The sequence below is a fragment of the Ammospiza nelsoni genome, chromosome 2, assembly GCF_027579445.1.
Source record: "Ammospiza nelsoni isolate bAmmNel1 chromosome 2, bAmmNel1.pri, whole genome shotgun sequence".
In the NCBI taxonomy this organism is placed as follows: domain Eukaryota; kingdom Metazoa; phylum Chordata; class Aves; order Passeriformes; family Passerellidae; genus Ammospiza; species Ammospiza nelsoni.
The window spans coordinates 95,413,182-95,435,970 of NC_080634.1; the positions used below are offsets into that span (position 1 = coordinate 95,413,182).

Below are 22,789 nucleotides of genomic sequence, written 5' to 3' on the forward strand. Positions count from 1 at the left end.
CTACAATTGGATATGAGTCTGACAAGGGAATCTTCAGTTTACAGCTTAAGTGATAATCATTAGATACAGGCATTACTGTCCTTTCTGTCATTGCTTCTGATCTGTATCAGCTCTTGCTGATCCCTCTTCCAGGCATATTTAAGGAATGAGAATGGAGATTGCTGGTAGTGATTTCTCAGGTACATCCAAGAGAAAGGACAATCCAAATCAGCAGTTGGTTGTATTCTGGATATCTTGGATGTTCAAAAAGCTATATGGCTCTACTGCAAAACATTCCATGTTTATTTTGCATCATGGAATCCATCTTGTGTCTGCAGTTGTACTCTGTATTCTTACTTTTGGTTTAGTACCAAAGAAGTTGGTATGTTTTGAAAATGAATGGGCAGATTGAGGACAAGATTCTCAAGAGAGATTTTTTTGGTCTTACATTTTTGGTTGTTTGTTATCCATGAATGGAAGGGGCTTGACTCTCAGAAAAAATTCAAATTGCCAGCCTCTGAAATTCATATTCCTTTTATGCCATCCCATATAATGCAAAATAGCCTTTAACAGTCATATTTGAAACTCTTGCTGAAGGAGGTACTAACCAACACTTTGCCTTATCTTATGCCTACGGATTAGCTTTTGCACCGTAAGAACGCGTAAGTGTGTATATGTATGTACATGTGTGTGTGTGCATGTGTGCTTATGTGTCTTTCTCCTTTTAGTCATAGAAATGAGTGAAATAGTTGTAATACTCATTTTAGAAAACTAGCAAAGGATCTGGTAAACTCTTCTTTCTATTTATTTTATTAGTTGATGCTTTTTGACTGACAGTTTTCCAAATGTAGAAAATGTGTAGAAGTGTCACTTGCTGCCTTGAATCACAGGACTTCTTTTCCTGTATGGCCTTCTACTGAAATACCAGAAATCTCTTGAAGCAAAGCAGAGCTCCAAGAATAGAGGCAGCTTTACATTCCTTCTTTTAACTTACTCTTTCATTGATGTGTTTCTTAAAATAACTTGCTTCTGCACTAAAGATGAAGGCAGTAGGTATGAAAGCAGTCTTCACAAGGCAGAAATAGCAGGCTTTCATTCTGAATACCTTTGCTTCTCTGCATTTTCCAGAATCCAACCTAATCCATTTTGCACTTGATTCTTTTCCCTGCTCTGATAACAGGAATCAGACTGTTTAGTTTTGAATAATGTTCATAATTGCTAACTGCAGCAGCCAGTTGAAGAATTGTACAAGGAAAAACTGATTATATCTACCAAATTCCTTATTGCCAGCCCCCATATTAAAATTCCAGCCCAGCTCATGGGTTTTTTGTGATTCTGTGGAGGAATGATTGGTCATTGGATTATTCAGTAACTTAGCAGTAACTTTCTGAGACATGAGGAATTTATCTGAAGTAAAAGAACTGGTGCTGCATGCCTTTCTGGAGAATTGCTTTGAAGTTTGTCGTGCAAGTTACTTTGCTGGAAATCTCTTACTGGAGATATAGACCACAAATGTAAATAAAAAACACTTTCAAGGAAAATGCATGGGAAAGAGTCTGCATTAGATTAGATTAGCAGTGATTGCCTTTGTAAGACATTTTCCAGAGAGATGGCTTGTTCTCTGGAAGTCAGAGCTAAGTTTAGGATGATGAATTGCTGTTACTTGTTTCTGATCAGATTAGACCACTTTTAAGTGATACTTGCTGAGATAGAGTGGCTATTTGTCCCCCATGTTCGTGACATGGAGCACTTTTAGAAACTTCAGTACAAACAGGACTAGAAAAAGAAAAATACATGTAAATATTTAGATAAGAGGTCTCTTATTCTTTTCTCATAGGAAAGCTAATAGGAATAAGACTTAATAGTTGAACTTTCTCTAAGTAAGGGAGAAATTAGAACTTTATCAAATAAATTAGAAATTAACAAGAAAGAAAAAAGAACCAGTTGGCTGTTTTTCTAAATGAAACATTGTGATTTTCCTTTGGTTTTGAATATGACAACATTTTCTATTTCAAGATTCCATAAAGAAAGTAGCTTCTGAATAATGAACTGTTAATCCTTAAGTGCACACAGTTCATTCATGTCTTGGTGCTTCTAGATGCTCTGTGTGTGAAGCTCCTGCTATGGTAATAGCTGTTCACAGTCAAACAATTCAAATACCACCGTGTCCTGAAGGCTGGAGTTCACTTTGGATTGGTTACTCCTTTGTCATGGTAAGTGCACTGGGGCATACTCTGAGCTGAGGAAAGCATTTGTTTCAGGGTTTTGATCTATGGAAATATAGTATCTGCCTCTGTCCCTTCAGGTTTTTGGAGGGCATTAGTCCTTCACTCTTTGTAGTGACTTCAAAAAGAACCTGATCATTTTCCCAGGCAAGGCCTGGGCATGGTCTGAGACACAGCTGGATCCAGAGCTGTTAGCACTTGGCAATGGGAGAGAGACCACTGTGATGTGGAGTGGGAATGGAGTTAAGCTGTTCAGATAAAAGCCATACCAGACCTTGTGCCTCCTGGGCCAAGAGCTAGCCCTGGCACGTTGCTTACATAGAGATAGCTTGAGTCCTGCTGTCTCCTGAAGGACTTCTGTGCATACAGCTGTCCTGAAGCTGATATTGCTCATGTGTCAAGCTGCTGTTGAATGAGAGAACCCAATGCCATCTCTGGAGTCTTCAGCTCCACCTTATTGTTCCTCCTTGAGCTGAGCAACAAAGCAGCAGATGGACAGAACAGAGGATGAGGAGAGAAGTGTGAAGAAATATTTGTGCGAGAGAGTTCATTGCAGGTGTAGCAGAAGAGGTGGAAAGTCCCTGTCTGACCAGTGCTTTTGCCTTTCCTAGCACACCAGTGCTGGTGCTGAGGGCTCTGGCCAGGCCCTGGCATCCCCTGGCTCCTGCCTAGAGGAGTTCCGCAGCGCTCCCTTCATTGAATGCCATGGCCGGGGCACCTGCAATTACTATGCAAATGCTTACAGCTTCTGGCTTGCCACTATAGAAAGGAATGAGATGTTCAGGTAAGTTCATGATTTATTTATCACTCTTTCAGACTCAGTTGAGCCTTATCACTGAATAAAATAAGTATTTTTTGAATGGAATACAGGTTCAACTATTGGCTGTCCACTAGCACAGTAATTTATGTAGTAAATTACTTTTGTAGCAGAAAGAAAAGTAGCTTTCAGGGGAATTAATGAATGCATCATCAGTTAGTGTTTGCAATGTGTATCATGTATTTTGCTTTTCAGAATAATCTAACAATGCTCACAATTCCACTATGTTTCTGATTGTATTCACCAAGTGGTAACTGGGATAGGGTGACATACTGATTGAAATTAGATTAGAATATAACATTTCCTGTAAATGGGCATTAACTTATAATAGAACTACTTGCAATTTGTACAGGTGTTAAACTAAGTGAGTTGAACAATTATTTACCTTTCCCTAATGTTAGAGGAAGTATGTTTGAGTAAAATGCAGCTAGTGGTAATAGGCTTTGTTCTGGTCTCCTGCACATGAGTACTTTTCAACACAGGTTCATTTGCTCTTTATGAATGTTACTAATATGTTGGCATATAGGTCAGTTCCCATGTCTGCATAGCTTAGCTAGTCAGCAGACATTCCTCTGGAGTGCAGGTAATCGCCCTCTTCCACCACAGTCCTGGCTGCTGCTCCTGTTACCCTGCGTCTCTTCGTGTCTTCTGTCTGGATCTGTGAATGCTGCCTTGCCTGTCTCAGAATGAGACAGGTTGTTTAGCCAGTTTTCACTTTTTGTTTATCAGATAGCTGTCAGTGGAGTAGGTAGAAAAACTGAGCACTGAGACTGAGTATCACTGGGGCTGTAATAATCTTAACAACCTGAAAAACTACTGCCACAACCACCCCACCACTGGGGTAAGCCCTGGATCCCTAGGAAAGAGGAAGGCTGGTCAGAAGAAAATTTAGAGTGAGCACTACAGTTGTTTCCATTCCTCGAGTCCTACCCCGAGACCTCTCAACCTCACACACCTTTCTGGCTGCAAACTATGCCTCAGATTAATAAAATAATCCCAGATCAGGGGACCTGCCCTGCTATCAGAAATCACAAATACTCCTCAATTTCCTGTAAACACATTGTATTTTTTAATGAAAAACATTAAATGCAAGCACAACTTTGTCTGAAAATGATTTATTTCTAGTTGCTAGGAGGTCTCTAACCTCCTTATGACAGGTTAGAGACTCGAGGTTTGGGTTGTGTTTCTATATGACATCACATAATTTCTTTTGCCAACTTTTCATTTGTCTTTAAAGTCACATGAGTTAGCAGAAACTCATAAACAGTCAAATTTCAGCTTCTTTGCCAATTTTATTTGAACTCTTCAGTAAGTGTGTGATGTTTAAAACTAGTCTTACGATAGTTTGTGACCAAACTTGGAAGTGATTACACACTGGAGAACTTAGGAACACCTTCTTGATTCAGCAGAGGCTGGAAGGGAGACTTGCATTCCAAGCTGGTGTTGTCAGTCATGAACCTGAAAATTGTTAATGGGTCTTCTAATTTCTTTCTTTTATGTAGGAAACCGACTCCCTCAACCTTGAAAGCCGGGGATCTACGCTCAAATGTTAGCCGTTGTCAAGTCTGTATGAGAAGAACATAATGACTTTTGAATTTCAACTAATTTCACACAATATGGTGCTATTTGTTTAACAGCAATGAAGCCTAGACATATATCATATGTACCTCATTGTTGTCCAATATGAAAACAGTAAAGTGCCTTTTAGGAACTTGCATAACTAACACACACTGCTTTACTGGCCCTGTCCTTGCTAAAGAAGAAAAGAGACAACAAAGATAAGCTTCAAATGTCGACATGCCAAACGGCACTTTTGATCAAAGTATATGTATTTTTTATATAAATGCAATGCACTGATAGAATAAAAAGTCAGCATTTATCCAGAAAAAAAAATGCAAAGGTGCTAGGAGGTATGCAGTTCTGCCTTATACTGTTTGACCCCCCTTTCTCATTCTTGTATTATATATTTAGATTCATTTTTCTTCCCCAGATAAGTTTGTTACCGTTATCTAGGTGTCTTAAAATCCCAGACTCTTGGGTATGTACTTATTGTTCTTGTACAAAGAAATACTAATGTAAAAAAGAGGTTTGGGATTACAGACTGTGGTTAAGCAACATGTAACCATCTTTTCACAACATAGAATGCCATCCTGCCAACCTTTGCTTCTGTTTGTAGCCTTTAGTGCTGCCAGTATTAATGGGTCTACATCTGGAAGAAATTGCCAAATTGGCTTCACAAATGGGCAAGTAAGTGTTTCTGCTATGTTGGTACTATGCAGCTTCTTTGTGCAGTAGAACAAACTTTCCTGTGGAATAAAGAATGATCCAGCAATGGTCAAGAAGAAAAATATATATAAATATTTTAGTAATTTATATAGATATCAACCATTAGGCAAGTCAAACTCTAAGTTTATCATATCAAAAAGAAGCTTACAAAATTTTTCTTCTTTTCAGTGTCATGAATTAGGTGTTAAATGCCAAAATATGATGTGAAATGTTCATTTTACATAGCCATTTCAATGCTGAAGTTGCAGAGACTGAACCCAGGTTAATAGTTATTTGTGTTTATAATAGTAAATTCTGCTTTGAGCTTATAGTCTTTATTCTGTATTTAATATTTTTCAGGGTTTTAAACACTACTCACACACTGAATTACTTGATTTTGAAAAGTATAAGGCCTTATTTTTGTTAATATTGTGCCAAAAAAATTCTTCAAAGTGGCCTCAGAAATATTTCTAAAGAATTTCTATGCAATGATACCATTTTTTGAGCACGTCTGTGTCCAGAAATGTTTTATGGACTATTACCATGCAAATACCAAAAGATTTTTGCAAATGCCAAGGCCTTTGTGTAATTTCTTACATGTGTATTTCTTAAAAATTCAAGTTTGTAATAAAACTATTTGTGTAAAAAAAAAACAAACAGAAGAAAGGAAGATGTTTTTACTAATTTGTTATTAGCATTCATTCACAGCAATTAATTAATTTTAATAAGCCACCAATAAATGCAAAAGCTTGATGCAATCATAGATGATTTTTGTTTTGCACATCTTGCAGATGTACAAAGCATCTTCTAAAGGGGGAAACAAGGCACTGTATTGACGCCTCTGTTGTTATCTTGTAAGAACTGAAACTGATAGATGAAACATGAGAAACTTATCACTGAAATGTATTTGATATGAACGCATTACAAAAATTTGCCAACTTCATCTCAGCTCATGGGAATCAACAAATTATGCACATTTTCCACTTTTCCTTTGAATTTTTCATGCACAAACAGAACTGAATTATATAGGACAACAATTAAAATATCTCATAAACTTTGCTTTTAAGTGAGCAAGGTGAATCTTGGCTCTGGTTGAAGAGGAAATGGGCCGTGCTATCATTTTCATTGGCAAAAACACATAATTTGCTAAAGTTTCACGTTGTTTTCCAAAATTAGTGAAGACACTGCAGCTGCTGCTATTTTGAACTTGTCTTTCAATTAAAATCCTTCCGGACATTCTCTGACGAAATGGCTGAAGGCTCCTGCATAGAAATTGGCCATTTCATTTAGCAATGATTCTTAACTCTCATGGAAGTTCTGACACTTGATAATCTTATTTATAAAAGACCACTCCTCACAAAAGTTCCTTTCTGGTCTATAAAATAAAACAGTCCGATTATGCCTGAGCAGCCTCATGCAGGGTTTTCCCAAGGACACTTGACGTCCAGAAGAAGAGGAGAAGACTATAAGGTGATTCCTTGTGGTATCTAGGAAAAATTATTTAAAAATAGAGTCTTCACTGACTCAGACTGTCCAAACTGTTGTTCACACTCTACATTTTATCTCCTGGTCAGCTAGGGATTTAATTTGCTATGGTCAAATTGTCTTAGAACTGCCAGACAGTTTGGTTTATAAAGTTCTTCATGTATGTTTAAATCAGTTTGGTGTGTATGAACCTTTCTCTTCTCAATTGGGAGCATTTGGAAACAAGGTCCTTTGAAAATTTTTGAAAACTGCTTGAACTGTAGTTTGATGTCTTCCTTATCTAGTAGTAATTATTTATTCTATAACCTCCAGTTCATATAATGACCCAAACCATTCTCATGCTGAAGATGCTGTTTCTTAAATCAATCACTAAACTTTTTGGTGCTTATTGAATATCAGTCAGATCTGAAAATGTATGAATGCTAGATTTTGATGCCCTGGGTGAGGAAGAGCCTGTGTGAAACACTGCCTTGCTTTCAAAAACCTCTTTAGTACCCCATATTCAGGCATTTATGGTCAGTGTTGTGGCTACAATAAAGTTCATCGTGTGAACAGGCATCTGCTAAGTCATCACTTATTCAAATCGTGTTGCAGAAGCTTCAGGAGAAAATTTTTGAGTGCAGTACTTGAAGAGTCGCTGTCATGTTCCAAATAAATACATTTCTAAAACAGCAGGTGGTGCCCTTGCTCTCTTTGCGGTAACGCTGGGACGGACGGCTTTACACTAACACCAAATACCTTGGTCTCTCATCTGCTAACAGGACCCTACTGAATTAGTGACTATTTTCTCATGTCTCCATCTCTACTTTGACACGTTCTAGTCACCAGCAATTTTCCTTTTGAAATAGGAATGGATCAGTTTTCAATTAAAGAAATTTCTATACACACTACGAAATAAAAATATAATTAAGTGATCCAGTAGATATTTTGAAGTAAATGATGTCTTAGCCTGTGTTGTCTTTTCTGATAAATGTATATTCAATGTAAGTATGTACATTCATTTATAAGTGTATCTCTTACTGGTTTCATAGTGATAACTTCCTTGATGAAATACTACTTTTTCTATGTAACAGGACTCCTGAGAACAGTATCCCCATACTAGGCTCCCAGAGCAGTGATTGTATTCTTCATGACTGAAATTGTATATCTGCATGACTTTTTGAGAATTCCTTTCCTATTTTTCATGTTTTATAAATCTGTAATAATCTGCACTATCTGCCTGAGGAGAAACATAAATACAGAGTCAGGCTTGTGGATCTCAGAGCACCAGCTAAATGGAAAATACAGCACAAAGAAGGACCACTGACTAATTGAAATGGCAGCTACCTCAGTACCTGCCTGTATCTCCATCCCTTACTCTGTAAAGGTGCTTGGCCATGTCTGCATTGGGACTTCTGGAGGAGACCAACAGCATTTTGTCAGAGGTTGCAGTGGAGCTTATCACTCTCTGCTGGTCACACTGTGGCAGCGATGTGCTGCCCACTGCATTTCCACCTCTTCATATAGAAATTATCTTTCTTACGATCTTCACATTCTGAATTAGATAACAGTGAGAATATGAGAGACCAGGGTGGATCTTTAAATGCATATTTCAAGCTCAGACAAATGCTGAGACCAGTGATGGATGGTCTGGGATATAATTAATCATTATTAAGAAAATAAGTGGCTACATGGAAGTGTTTAGCCTGTTGGTTTCAGAGGAAAGATGGTAGAGAGGAGGAAGTAATTCCACCCAACTGTTAGTAAAAGTGTAGTACAAAATGGAAAAAAATTGTGAATTTGTAATATTGCTGAAGTCTCTACAGAATAATTATAAACAAAAACTAATGCACAAACTTACTTTTAGCACTAACAGCTAAACAAGAAACACATGTTCTTTGTGAAAGATGTACTAACAAAATAACCCCCAAAAAGTTTCCTGGGAGTACAATCTTTAAACCATTCTCTTTCTTTGGTGTCAGAGGAAAGTCCTTAAAGAAAATGCAGAGGGGAGTGTGTGGGTTTTGGCTATTTCTCTCTGGCAAACAATAAGCTTGTTGTGTTGCTTGAGGTGTTAATATCTGTGGGAGGAAAAATCACTACTACTTCTCATGAACACAGGAATGCTTCTATTGTAAGATATTTTACTCAGTCAGGCCTACTGACACCACCTTCTCTCTTCAGCTCCCACCATAAGAGGATGATACTCAGAGCTGAATATTCTTTCTTACTTTTCAGTGTTGATTCTTAAAGGCATATTCCTTTGCAGCTTTTCATTGTTTTCAAACCAGAGAACAGAGCATAAACATTGAAAAGATTTTAAAATGTCTGAATCTTTAACATATGTTAGAGAATTGCCTTTTTTTCCCCCTCTGGCTGTATGCAGTCAGCTGTATTTGTTATAATTGGTGTGCAGAGGACAGAAGACTTGACAGAGTGAAAGTTTTAGATGGAACATGATCATTTGATGCTCTGTCAACTCCTGTCTCGCCTAAGAAAACATGTTAGATTTCATGCAGAATTGTGGCAGAATTCATTTGTCATCTCAACCCCATGAAGAACGATTAGTAAATAAACATGTAAAATGTTTATTAGTAAATAAACATGTAAAATGGCTTGGGAAGGGGAGAAAGTCCTTGTAAAACAGTCTAAAGAGCATTGATCAAACCTTTTTGTTATGCTTAGCGCACAGCTTTTAGACCACTGTAACCCATGGTGTGTTTTTGCCAGAACGTTCCTCTCACTCTTACACCAGAGTGCTCATTTCTCACCATTGTTTCCTGGAAGAGGTTCAAAGTGAAGAGAACATGCCCGGTGTTACCTTCTGCCAAAGCTTTTGTTATCTTTGTGGGCATAGAAGCTGGCAGTGGAAGATGTTCTCGTCTTCCTATTTCCTCTAAATAATTATAGCAGTATTTTTTCCAGCCTAATTTTGGACATGAACCTGTTTGAGAGATGTGATCAAAGTGTCAACAAAATCATAGTGACTTGAAATGCAGTCACATGAATCCCATGTCAACAATTCCTTCTGTGTACCACTTTCAATAATGTGTCTGGGAATCCCCACAGAAACACTGATTCCCAGGGCAGTCTCAGTACACATTGTTTTATAGTTATATTGGGATCCACCTCCTCCTTCCCTGGCCTGGATGTGTTGCAGCGCCTTTGGGACCTCAGACTGGTAAGAAGGTGAGTACCAGGCAGAAGTGAATGAAGATTCCTGGTAGTTCTCAAAATCTGCAAACAAAATTGCTATTTGCTCTTGTTTCCACATTGACAGACTACAACTTTTTCACAGATTATTTTTTGCTACCTTTGATCAGTTGGGAACTGTCAACTGTCTCTGTTCAAAGCTAATACTATCCAGGCCTTTTGGCATTGTTCCTGAACTGAGGAAAGGACCTAAGCCCAGGGCAATGAAAGATACACCCTGTCTAATTCTCAGCTTTTCTTTTCCCAATTAAAAAAACACATAGAAAAGAAAAGAAGTTCTGTTGTCCAAAAAACCCACAAAGAAACCCCCACTGCATTTCTCCTTCCCCTCTCTTCAAAGGCAAATCTTACATCAGGGAAAGATCTTGACCTCTTTAAAATAGGAAGGAAAAAATTGGAAATGGAAATTTGAAAAATTATTCCCTGGATTATATATTCACTTTATCACAACAGCTACTCACAGTAAGAAAGACAAGATCTGAAATACTATAGTCATCCAAAGTTGCTTAAGAATTTGAGGGATTCCCTGTAGAGATTGGATTTCTTAGAAGGAAAGCTACTGAAGTTGTGAAGGCATTTCCTAGAGGAAGTCACTGTGACTGGGAATCACAGGTACAAACAGCTGGGACAAGTTAGGAATCTGCTCAGATGAGGTGTTTTGGTGCTTCTGCAAAATGGAATTTAAGAGAACTGACCTAAAAAATTGAGTAGCTCCTACTTGTCAAAGGGCAAGGTTGTCTTGAGAGGATATTTGTGATGAGGATCTGGAAACAATAGGCAAGTGTGGGAACCACCACTATGAACATTATGGCTCTTCCATGTAGCATTGGTACCAAAGCATTTTTTGGGTACTCTCCTATTGTAATCAGAGAAATCTTGCCAACACAGGTATATTAATAGCTATTTTCAAGAAGTAGTTTTCTTCCTAGAAACACACAGTAGAGAGGAAATTTTTAAAGTTTTTCTTTTCTATCAAACAAATTGCAGAGAATCACAGAAAGAGAGAGAGGGAAAAAAAAAATGTAGTTGTTTGTTTGCTCTTGCAAGGCACTGAACATGACCTCTCAGGATTGTGCAGGAGAGGAAATGAAAAGCAGACGTGGGAAGCTGAAAAAGCAGTGCTTCTCCTCTATCATTAAGTATATAATAAGGTAGATTACATCAGTTGTTGTCCTAGTCTCCCTGGTGAACAGGTGTCATAGATACAGCACTGTCTAATCAAATATTAACTCATCATGTGGCAGCAGTGGAGAGGGAATGTGTAAGATCATCTACCTCCTTTCACATGTGGCCAAGTCTTCAGCACCAAGGTTCAGCAAAGGACATTCTTATCATTCCTATGGGTTCTTATGAATCTAATTTTATATAGTTGCATAGACTCATGACAACTTATTTTTTTCTGCTTCCTAAACAAAAATATGTTAGATACAAACATGAATGTGGCAAACTCAGACAAAACCTATGTTTATGTACATTGTTATGCAATGAACCCACAGGAGCTTAGTACTTACTGTCTTCAGGCTTTACTTAGAATAAACTGATATACGGGGGTTTTGTATTTCTAAGTTGTTTACAATTACAAATAAATGCCATTGCTCCTGCGAAAGGGAGATGTCTTGCTGTTAGTTAGACAGGAAGGCAGTTCTAAACTCCTAAACAGGTGTGTCTCTGCTGGGTCATGGTCTCCCTAAGTGTCTGGCACTCCTGAATGGTGATGAAGACTTGTTTAGTTTTTGATTATTCCATTGCACTTGCTAGACTTTTTAATGTATACAACTTTACATAGACTCTAAAGTGTTACAGTGCTTTTAAAATGACAGCTGAATCAGATATGTGGGTATTGTACATAAGATATCAAATAACCTGAGGAAAGGTGCCTGATGAGAGTCACTTTCTATCTTCTCAGTCACTTTCCTGAAGGAGGAAAAAATCAGTAACACGGTATTCAAAGCAGTGCCTCCAAAGCAAAGTAATGGTAAGTGAAATGAGGCAAGGTATTTTTTTAGGAAATTCAGCTTATCACTTACTTTCTTTGCTTTGGGCCCCAGGAAGAGTCAGTATAAAAGGAGAAACAATCACTAGGAGAGGTTATTCTGCATAACCAGAATATTCTGACATATGGACTTTTACAGGTGTCCTCTTTGATCCATCCTCGATGTCCTTTTGCCAAGATGAGAAGCCTAAAACTCTTTCACAGAGTTTCAAGGAGGGGATTAGAAACTCCTGCTATTTAATAGAGAAAGGACTTAGTAAACTGGATGTAAATTACCTTTAAAAAATCAGCCAGGGGAATCCATTGAAACCATCAAAAAAAAAAAGGGAGATTTGGAGCTATTTTTTCGATAAGAATGTAGGTACAAAAAATGTTAAGTATTAAGGCCTGACAAATTTGCATAGCTATTTGGTGGGATTGACTGGGCTAGCAGGACTGGAAGGCTAAAATGGTTCTAAGTACTAAGATGGTGGGGCTGGGGGGGTGTGGAGTGAGCAGCTTAATGGTGCTTCATTTCCATCTGGGCCCAAACCAGCACACCATCCCAAGATGTGTTATCACTTACTGAAAAGAAATGCACAGCTCTTGTCCATATCTGTAGTTTCTTAGTACTAGATGCTACCCTTTTGTGTTCAGGTGAGATTCTTATTATGGATTATATCTCTAAATATATGTATTAAAATAATAAATATAATGCATAACACAATAAATCAATAGTTATTTTATATATTTTTTACCTCTAAGGCCTATTAACCCATCATCTGCACTACTCGTCACAAACTATTGAAATTCATCTGACACAAGGGTGAACCCAATCTGTAGTAAGTAAGAGATCTTGCTCAGTTATTTTTAATTATTCATTGAAGGTGGAAGACGTGCCAAGAGCTGGAGAGCTCTAGGTGCAAATGTGAGCTCTGGCTCAGCTCCACCTGGAAGGGAGGTACAGGTGCAGACTGTTCCCTCTCCAACCTGTTTGCTCTTGGGAAGAAGCCCAGCACAAAAAAAAAGGGGGCAGACAATCTGGTCATGAGCTCCAGCCTGTTCATGGTGTGGGCAGTCAGCGTGTTAGGACTGATGATATATTGTGGGGTAAACTTTCTCTGTGGCTGGGATATGACCCAGGTCCTTGACTTAAAAACACCACACCTGCACTACCCTGCAAATACAGCTGGTGCTACCCTACTCTGCTTCTGCTCAAATCAGTGTTAGTTCATGGGAGAAAAGATGATGAGGCTTAGGCATATCGTGATGTATTTTAAAAGTGGCATTCAAAACAAGCATTGCTGGGCCACCTGTTGATGATAAAGCCTTGTCAATTTATCTGAGATTAATTGAAGATGTCTCCGTGGGTTCTGTATTGTATCACCTCCAGTATCTTTCAGACACCTTGATGTGACAGAGGCAGTGAGATGAGGCAATCTTCTTGAACTCCCACTTCTGGAAAGGAGACCAGTAAAGGCTTGTCATCAGTTTCTATTGACACAAACTATTTTAGCAAGCACTTGCCATTTTAACTATTGTGATGAAAACAAAGTAGTCATCTGCCTCCTCTAGGAATTTTCATAGCTCATGAGACTAATAGTTCCTGTCAGGTAGCTGGAGAGCTTTTTCATTAAGCATAGCTCACAGTCTTTTTGCATTTGGTATTGAAAGCACAGGCTCCAGCCTTATGCTACCCAGAACATGCTGCATATTTTAATAACTTCCTGGAATCACTCACCTTTTGAAAGAGGCACAGCACTGTGCTGTAAAACATGGAAAGAACAGCAGTGAGTCTACAGGATTCATAATCTCTGAACAATTTGGGCAGAAGTGCAATACTCTCATTGAAAGGCACTGAGATCAGGCTCTGGTATGATCTTAGTGAACTTGTTATCCTTACTTTTGTGTCATCCTCAGCATGCGCTGTGACTTGAACTAGATTTAAATTTTTTAAATAGCCATGTTATTGGTGGGTCATAGAGGGTTTGTTACAGAAAAAAAGGAACACAGAATAGAAATAGTCTCTTGTTTTTGTAAGAAGTAAAGGCTCATTACCAACAGAGAGATTCTACTCCAATAAACTTGTACTGATGGGACAGGTTTAAGCGCTTAATCCTTTTTCTGCTCCTGTTATAACAATTCCTAGAATATGGCAATGCTAACAGGATGTTTTTCATAGAGATTAAAAAGCATTATTCATTTTAGTGACTCATCTCTAGCCAGTCCATTGTTGAAAGCTCTGGTTGATTGTACAAACAGTGTGTTTTCCTAATGAAATGAAAGCAAACTGAAGAGACCTGGTCCTTTTCAGCCACCATTTATTCTGACCTTTGTTTGCTGTCTATTATCAGCATAACAGTTAAAATCCCAGCAAAGTCTAGTTCTCTTCAGTGTTTCCCATGTGTTATCCCAAACATCTGTCTCTCCCTGTGCTCCAGGTCTGCAGGCTATTCAGAGACAAACACCATCACAACGTGTCCACTCTGTTTTGTTTCAGAGTGGTGTAACCTCTGTGTGTCAGTATTAGGGACACATACTCAATTGGTCCTGCTTAGAAATTCTGGGAACAATAGGTCTGAGAAAATTTGCTGCAACAAAAGAAATTCTCTTTTGACTAGGTAAAATGTACAGCTGGGTGGAAGCACAAGAGCAAGTAAAATGCTTCACAAAGAAGATGCAAAAATATCTTGCTTTTTTACAGAAAGGCAGGAATTGTGCTGCTGAGTAAGGCTCTCAACTCTCTTCTTCCTCTGCTATATTTAGAAAAAGTCTGTCCCTTTTATAAGGGCAAACTATAAACTCCTAGTAGAATTAATTATGTGTCCTTTTAGTCTGCTTGAAAAAGATTTAAATAGTGAGAACAAACAACAAAAGCTTTTACTTTAAAAAATACAGCCTAGCTTGGAATCTGCCTTTTAACATTAACTTTCCTGATGCAATTGAAGAGCTTCTTACTTTATCTCCAGGGGGTTATCTGCATAAAGCCTTTCACTAAATTTTTTTTCATATGTTGGGAAGTGATTTGCTTTCTAAGAACTACTTTTAATCTTTCAGTTTTTTACATCTTCTTCTGGATTGTTACTTACTACTTTATGGTCAAGAATTGCCAGAAGTCTTTTGAAGTATAACAAATGTATATATTCAAGATAGCTTTTTGGGCTATGTTCTCCAAATAATTAGTTTTACCCAGTAACAAAAGTAATTTTCTTATGTTGTAGACAAACTGGACTTCAATTAAACATGAAGCAAAACTTGCCTGGAAGAATGATTTTCCTGTGAAATAGGAAATATATTTTCTCCTGACATCATTGACATGACACATACTGCCATCTGGGGTGTTCTGAGAAAGCACCTGGCTTGCTTCCTTACCTGCTGCTCTCATCCTTTCCCAGTGGCCACATCAAAATGCCCTACAAATGCGAAAATGTCATCAAATGTCAGCCTTTCAACCTTACCTAATGCCACTTGCTCCAGGCTTCTGCAATTAGATCGATCATCCCCATTTCTTGCAGGCAGAGGAGTTGAAGCCAAGACACCCAGGAGCCATGGGCTGGGAGTAGAGCTGGAGCCCAGATTCTTCACACAGTGCCTGCTCTGAGCCCAAGTCCACAGGCACTGCTGTCTTTGTGTCCACAGCTCCTGCCAGTACTTTACAGCTGTATAAAACCATTACTTCTGAACTCTTCACAGAATCACAGAATGGTTGGGATTGGAAGGGACCTCTGGAGATCACCCAGTCCAATGCCCCTCCTAAAGCACCTCACTGAGAGCAAGTTGTCCAGGATTGTGTCCAGGTGGGTTCTGAATGTCTCCAGAGAAGAAGAATACAAACCCCTCTGAGCAGCCTGTTAAAGCATCTTAAGAGACCAAATGATAATACTACATTTACAGAATATTTTTTGTGCTGCAGTACTTACCCCAAACAAATCATACCTAATATTAAATTCACTTTTTCTGCTCCACTTTCTTTCTCTGTGCCCAGGTAATTGAATGCTAGTGAAGTGCCTAATCTGACATGTTATGAGATATGTGTCTATGTGTAGGTCACTGAGAGTACATTAGGAATGCAGTGACATTTGTCATTCAAACTATCACATCAACCAAGCCCCTGCAAGTGTTAATGATTTTACAACTGACTGCACTCTGTCTCAGGTTGGCATATTGCCAAAGAAGGATATATATATATTTTTAATAAATAAAAATTCTCTTTTCTTTCCACATTGGTATCCTCTTACATGGTATTATAGTCTTTAGATATTTTCAGAGGAAAGTGAAGACACATTGAGTAAGAAACAAAAAAAGAAGTTAAATTGCAATCTACTCCCTGTCCTATGTTTTCTTTCTTTGTGGCAGATGACTGAGGTTCCCATTACACTGTTCAGTCTTCCAGGGAGTGGAAAGAAGGTATTTCATTGTCCTCAGGAACTCAAGGGGGTTTGTATTATAATGAAGTAGCAAGAAGTTGTTTCAATTGGTGCAGTTGCCAGGAAGCTCACAATATATCTTATATCTTTATCATGAATCTGGTTTCTTTTTACCATAGGCTGAAGCAAGAATGGTAAACTGTATTAAAAATCAATATCATTTAGTAATGCATGATGGAGAGAACAAGCAGGATTTTTCTAGAATTTAGAAATAAACTGTCCGTTGACTACTGCTGATGGCTTAATCTACTCTTCATTCTGTGAACACTAGGATATGAGGCCAGCTGGGGTTTACGAGACACTTCCAAAGCAGAGTTATTCCAGCTAGAAATGCAATCTGCTGTGAAGTGAAATCCCCACAGTGGAGGGAGGCTGCTGAGTCTTTGCACTCTGCCAGAGCACAGGCGCTGCCCTGATCGAGTGCAGCCCAACTGGAGCCACAGCTATGACAGGACACCGGGCAGAGACGTGGCAGCCTGGAAACTCTGTCCCTGGTCATTATGCTCATTGCTGCTATAAAAAGACTTCAGTCAATTACAAATTTTGTGAGAACATTCTAATACGGATGGAAGGAGAAGGTCATCTTGAAAATAGCTCATATTTATTTGTCTGTCAATGCTCATAAGAAATTATACACATACACCAGATGCGAGACTGGCTGTGCCCTTTGTTCATGACTCTGGCAATTAAAACAAAACCAAGAATGTCCAAGTGGTATAGTTTTAATAATCCCAAAGATTAGCAACTAATCCCAAACCATAATGAATTTTCCATCAGCATGACTTGTAGGTCACTGTCACTATAAATCTAGTCTAATAAAGTTTGTTACCCAGAGGAATGTTCATGGCGTGCAGAAGAAGAGAACAGAAGCCAAGGTCAGTGATGGAAAAAGTGCAAATAATAAAACATTGCCTGGAAGGTACTGTATTAACAATCAGTAGATAACAAAGCACTCAACTCAACTAATACTCATATACTCCACAAGGAAAATACCTTTAAGGAGGTAAACACCCATCATCTTTTCCATTTACATCAATTTCTGTTCCATTTAATCTTAATAATACCAAGTCTTTGTGTCATTAGTAGAGTCCTTGGTTTTATCATGAGTGTTCTTTGAATGGTTGCTAGGCATGTTTGGTGAAGACGCTGGGACTTTTGCTCAAGTAACTTAATTCTGGAAAAAATGGTTCCAAGCCAGTAATGCTCTCCAAAGACAAAGATCTGTGAGGAGAGACACATCCTTGGCAAAATGAGAAAAACTACTCTGATCACAGAATGTCTTTGCTGAGTATGTCATAGGAATACTACCAGTGTGCCATGAAGGTCCAAAAACTCAGTCACAAATTGCTCTTTGCGACCCACAGACACCAGAGGCCATGGCCTGTGGAGGTATGAAGTTCTGGTGCAGATTAAATATCTTAAGACCAAAACTGTGAACCAGAAGCCTTCTCTTCAGAAGCCAGGTTATGTGGCAGGGAAGTACTTGGGATTGCCTTAAACTCACTTGTGACCAAACACTGACATGACACCGTGACCTGAGGGAATTTCTGTAATGGTATCAGCAGCATATCCGTGTGAACAAACAAACATTTTACACCGACTCCTGCAGTGTTGCAGTCTGGATGGGTGGACAATCAGAGCAGTAATGAACCAGTTGGATGGTTGGGCTCAGAATCTCAGGGTCAGGGGAATATTTTTCTGCCTGGAACATGCTACAGGGGAGCTACCATATCCCAGGACCTGTCCTGCCTCAGTTACCTGAGGAGGTTGTAGAGCACACTCTCACCAGATAATACAAATTGCTACTGGCCAGACAGTACTCTCCATGGAAGGATTGTCTTTCAGAGGCTCCTTGACAGGCTGGAGGGATGGGCCAACAGCAACCTTACCTTATGAATCTCAAGAAACAATATGCAAAGAGCTGGGAAGGAAGAATCTCTTACAATCATACAGGCTGGGGCAACAGCAGGAGCACAGTGAGGAGCTGGGGCAGGACCCCGTGCCCAGGCCTCGCTGTCAGAGCACACCTGGGCAGCCCCAGCTCGGTGCCCCAGGGCAGACAGACAGACAGACAGACGGACGCCGATAACCCGAGCGAGTTCAGCCCTGCAGGGCTCAGGGCCGGAGCCTGGCCGGGAGCAGAGGCTGGGGCTGCTCCAGCCTGGGCAGAGACAGCTCTGGGGGCACCACAGAGACGCCCAGAGCCCCTGGGAGGGCAGGGACAGGCGGCAGCCGCGCCCTGGGCAGCAAGAGCTGAAATGGGAGGGCTCGGGCTGGCACTGAAACATTTCCATGAGGACAGGCAGGTCCCGCACAGGGAGGCTGGGCAGGCTCCATCCCTGAGGACTGTGAAACCTGCCTGGGCACAGCCCTCAGCAGCCTGGTCTGACCTCACTGCTGGCCCTGCTGTGGGGCAGGAGGCACCTCCTGTGGTCCCTTCCAACACAAACTACTTTATGATTCCACTATTCTAATCAACAATATTAGATGTAGGAGCAGGAAGAGTATTATTCTTGTTGTGATGCTATTCCCATCTAAATATGCACTGGTGATAAATCCTGGCTGGGGACAGTCACCCAGACCCCCTGTGTCTTGACCACTGACGTAAATCAACCTACACTTTATTAACTCAAAGTATTTAAATATAGCAGTCATTTTGGCTCATTTTTTATTCAGAATAGCAGATTTGTCAGCAGTATATTTCACTGCTTTTTCTCCAATAGAGGATCAGATTAAGAGTTCTGCCCTTTTTTCTATTACTGTTTACAGTTCATCACCAACATCCTGTGATGGACCTGAGATTTGGAGAGGGTTTTTTTTCCCCAATTTGTTCTTTTTTTAAAGAGCTCTGTTTTGATTTTGAATTCTAGTGGTCATTCACTGTGATTCATGGCATTTCCTGGTCATTCACTGATGACTGGTGACTGATTCCTTCAGTTTTTTGTTTCTCTCCTTCCTTTTAAAAGTTAAAACATATGGTAACTGACTTAATTTTTTTTCTTCTCAGATTATAAATATTTTTTTTGAGAAATCAATTACTTCTCTGTATCTTTTTCTTTATAAACCATTGCATTTTTCATGGTTTCTCCATCACAGTGCTTTATTTAGCATTCAAAAACTAGTTCTTAAACATTTCCTCATGTGCTTTTTAAAAGCATTTCTTGCTCTATATATACATTCCAGTCTAAAATGTTGCCAATTAGTTAAAACATTAAAAAAATTGCTATTTGAAGCTTGATAAAATGTAATGTTGATTAGTAGCAGTACTGTGGTCAAATATATTTAACCCAATCATGATCATTGATAGACAGGCAAACATAAATATTCTAAATCTGCAGTGAATATTTGCTTGTCCATCAAAATGAGCTCTAACATGGCAACTCTCTTATTGTCATGTTCTATGAATATTTTAAGGTCTCTGTAGTTATCTTAGCTAGCTTTTCTCCCATACTTAATCACATTTTCAGACTCACATGAAGAGCATCTAATGCCATTTATTTGTTGCCACCACCTAAAAAAGTGAGGGTCTTTCTGTAAAAGCTCCTAAATTTATTTCCTATAATACAGATAAAACATAGACAAGGTGAACTCCAGAGATCCCTCCTAACCTCAGCATGTTATTTGTACATGTGATTTCTCCTGCTGTACCTTGAGTATGTTCTTCTACATTCAATTCCAATTTTTTTAACATCTACCCTAACATTCTTTATATTCTTTTCACTGAATACATTATGAATGGGGTACAAAAGCCTATGTGCTTCAAAGACTCTTGAACTTGGACAGCATCATAGAAATGGGGCCTATGCTCAGAAGCAATATCTGACGTCTTAGCCAGTGGGATCCACAGACTCTGCTTTAGATCACAATGCTGGTGCCTCAGCCTTTCTGGACCTGTAATGACCAAGATACCTTCCCTGTTAGCTGGTGAATCCCTGGTTTCTGCTAGCGCCAGGACCATGGCAAGAGTAATTCAAACACACCCAAGAATGGAGAATATAGCACTCTGAAAAATAAAAATATTCTGTGAAGACCTTCAAGGTTCATCTCACCCTACTAGTATTCCTTTGGTTTGAACAGTGGTGTTGCACAATTTGTAATTCCTTCCTGATTTTCTTTTTTTACAGAACTGGGGTCCAGATTGTAAAACCAAGGACTTCTTCCCTCATCAGCTTTCTAGCAAAAACACTGAGAGGCAGTAGCCATTTTTCCTGTATGGAGACATGCTGTGTTCTGGTAGCCCAGGATGTCTCTGCCACACATCTGAGCCATCCCTTTCCCACCAGAGTATCAAAAGCCCTTACTATTGTCCATCTTGACCTTGAAAAAGAGAAAACCTACAAAACAGAGCTATTTGACTTGAATTACTTTGAACACTTCTGAATCCAGCTAGCTGGAAAGGATAATGAATGAAATTTATGAAAAATGTATGCATTTAATGATATTTATGCAATTTATGTATTTAATAAAATAAATCCAGATTTATTTTGGATTATTTTTTATACTAGATTGGTAGAAAATGGTCCAAGGTAACGAAATGCTGATTAGAAGACATAGGGTGGTCACACCCAATACAAACCCACACTAAAATTATACTGATAAATTCTGGACTTCTGGCTTCTTTGAGAGACACTGGAATGATTGCAGCATGAACACCAGATCTCCATGTCAGTGTCACTGTAGATAAGTGTAGAAAGAGCTGATTTAAAACCAAAGATTAGTCGAACATGACTATATGATGTTTGAACATGATTATAACCATGTAGTGAGCCCAAAACTGCTTCATATTCACGGTGTGGGTTGAAGGCAAGCTGAGGAAGGAGGGGATTCTTAGGCTTAGATTAACTCTGAGTTAACTCTTCACACAAAACCCATTCTACTTGAATGGCAGTCTTTAGTCTCAGCCTGGGAAACAGGCTGGAAGTGTGCAAGAGCCACATGAATGAAGTTAGTTAGTAGGCTGGCTATAAATATCTCATTGACATCACACAATCATTGTCACTTCTGTTACCCTCAGCTGGGAAAAGAAGGCATTGGGAGTGACTTTTTCAAGGTACTTTCCTGCAGGGCAGTGAAGCCAGCTGAGCTCAGGCAGGCTGGGGCAATGTGCCGCTGTGGGCTGGAGCCCAGGCGTGCAGTCAAAAAGCCTTTGTCAGCCCTTGGCTCTGATGGGGCAGTGAGCAGCAAGCAGCTTATTTCTGAGCTTGAGCAGCTAGCCTGAGTTTGTGAGATCCCTTCTACGTGCAGCCTGGGCTCTCCTGAAATGTCTGTCACAGGACATAAACATTTATGGTTTCTTTAATGCCAAATCCTTGGGCTCAGAACCAGTTAAGGTTAAATTAATACCTGCTATTCTTCACTATTGCAGCTTAAACCAAAGTCAGTGTGCTTAGCTATGCAGTAGTCTGTTGCTTCATGTTTTGAATAGTGTAGGATGGTCATGCCTGTCTTACTGGTTCACAGCAGCATGCAGACAGTCTCAGTTCTGCAGTGTGATAGAGTGCACAGGGACACCAACATTTGCAGAAGTGCCACTGTGTGACTTCTGTTGAAGTGAACCAAAAAAAACCCTTCACAAAGCAAGAAAAAACCCCTTCACAAAAAAACCCCAAAAAACAAAAAACAAAAACACCACCAAAAAACCCAAAACAAACAAACAAAACAAAACAAAAAAAACCACCAAAAACCAAACCAAACAAAACAATGGCTGGAGGAGGCTCCCATCATCTGGCTGATTCTGATTCTTAGACTTTGGGTGTAGCTCTCTGCTCCACATGCTTGTCCTTCTCACTCAGTCCTTTGTCCTGGTTTCACTCTCTGCTTCACTTCTCACTTTTACAACACACAACCATGTCACACAGGTCCACTGTAAGTTAGTTATACGCAGTTATATGACTGATTAAATCAATAAGCAGCAGCCTTTTTTGGAATAGAGATTCTAGTTTTCCTTTTTGTGGATCTTGAGACTTTGTTAAGGAAATAGCTTTGCTTAGTAGAAGAGTTTTGCAGCCAGTTTCAAATCACAGAAAAACTGTCAAGATAGTTGTAAGATCTTAACAAGCCCTCTTTGCCTTTCTGTTTGCATTGGTATGTTCACACACATAGAATTACCAGTAAGAGGTTGGTTGGTTTGGGTTTTTAAATCTTTTTGCCAGAATTCTTTGCTTCCTGACTCGTTTGGTACTGTGACAAACTTCAGTGGTACAACATCAGTGATTTTACTCACAGTAAATACCATCCTTTTTTCTTTTCTGAGAGTCTTTAGCTGTAATCCTACCCTTCAGAGCTATGATCACGTCTCTCTCTCAAGGAGGATAAGTCAGGTTGCAGCACTCACTAGATTAACCAGATATAAAACATGAATGCAGCAGATCACAATCACAATGAATAAACACCCTTGAGAAGCAAGAGTTCCAATTTAGTGGAACAA

The 22,789-nt window shown here is 39.3% G+C and overlaps 1 protein-coding gene across 1 annotated transcript in view; it reads left to right on the forward strand.

Annotated features, from left to right (window-relative positions):
* The window catches only part of COL4A1 (collagen type IV alpha 1 chain), a 122,143-nt gene extending 114,698 nt beyond the window's left edge, over positions 1-7,445 (forward strand). The window contains exons 50-52 of the mRNA XM_059467172.1: positions 2,078-2,192; positions 2,816-2,988; positions 4,524-7,445. Of these exons, the coding sequence (XP_059323155.1) occupies positions 2,078-2,192; positions 2,816-2,988; positions 4,524-4,605 (370 nt within the window). The 3' untranslated portion in view covers positions 4,606-7,445. The remainder of the gene's footprint in view (positions 1-2,077; positions 2,193-2,815; positions 2,989-4,523) is intronic.
* Positions 7,446-22,789: the final 15,344 nt, after the last annotated feature.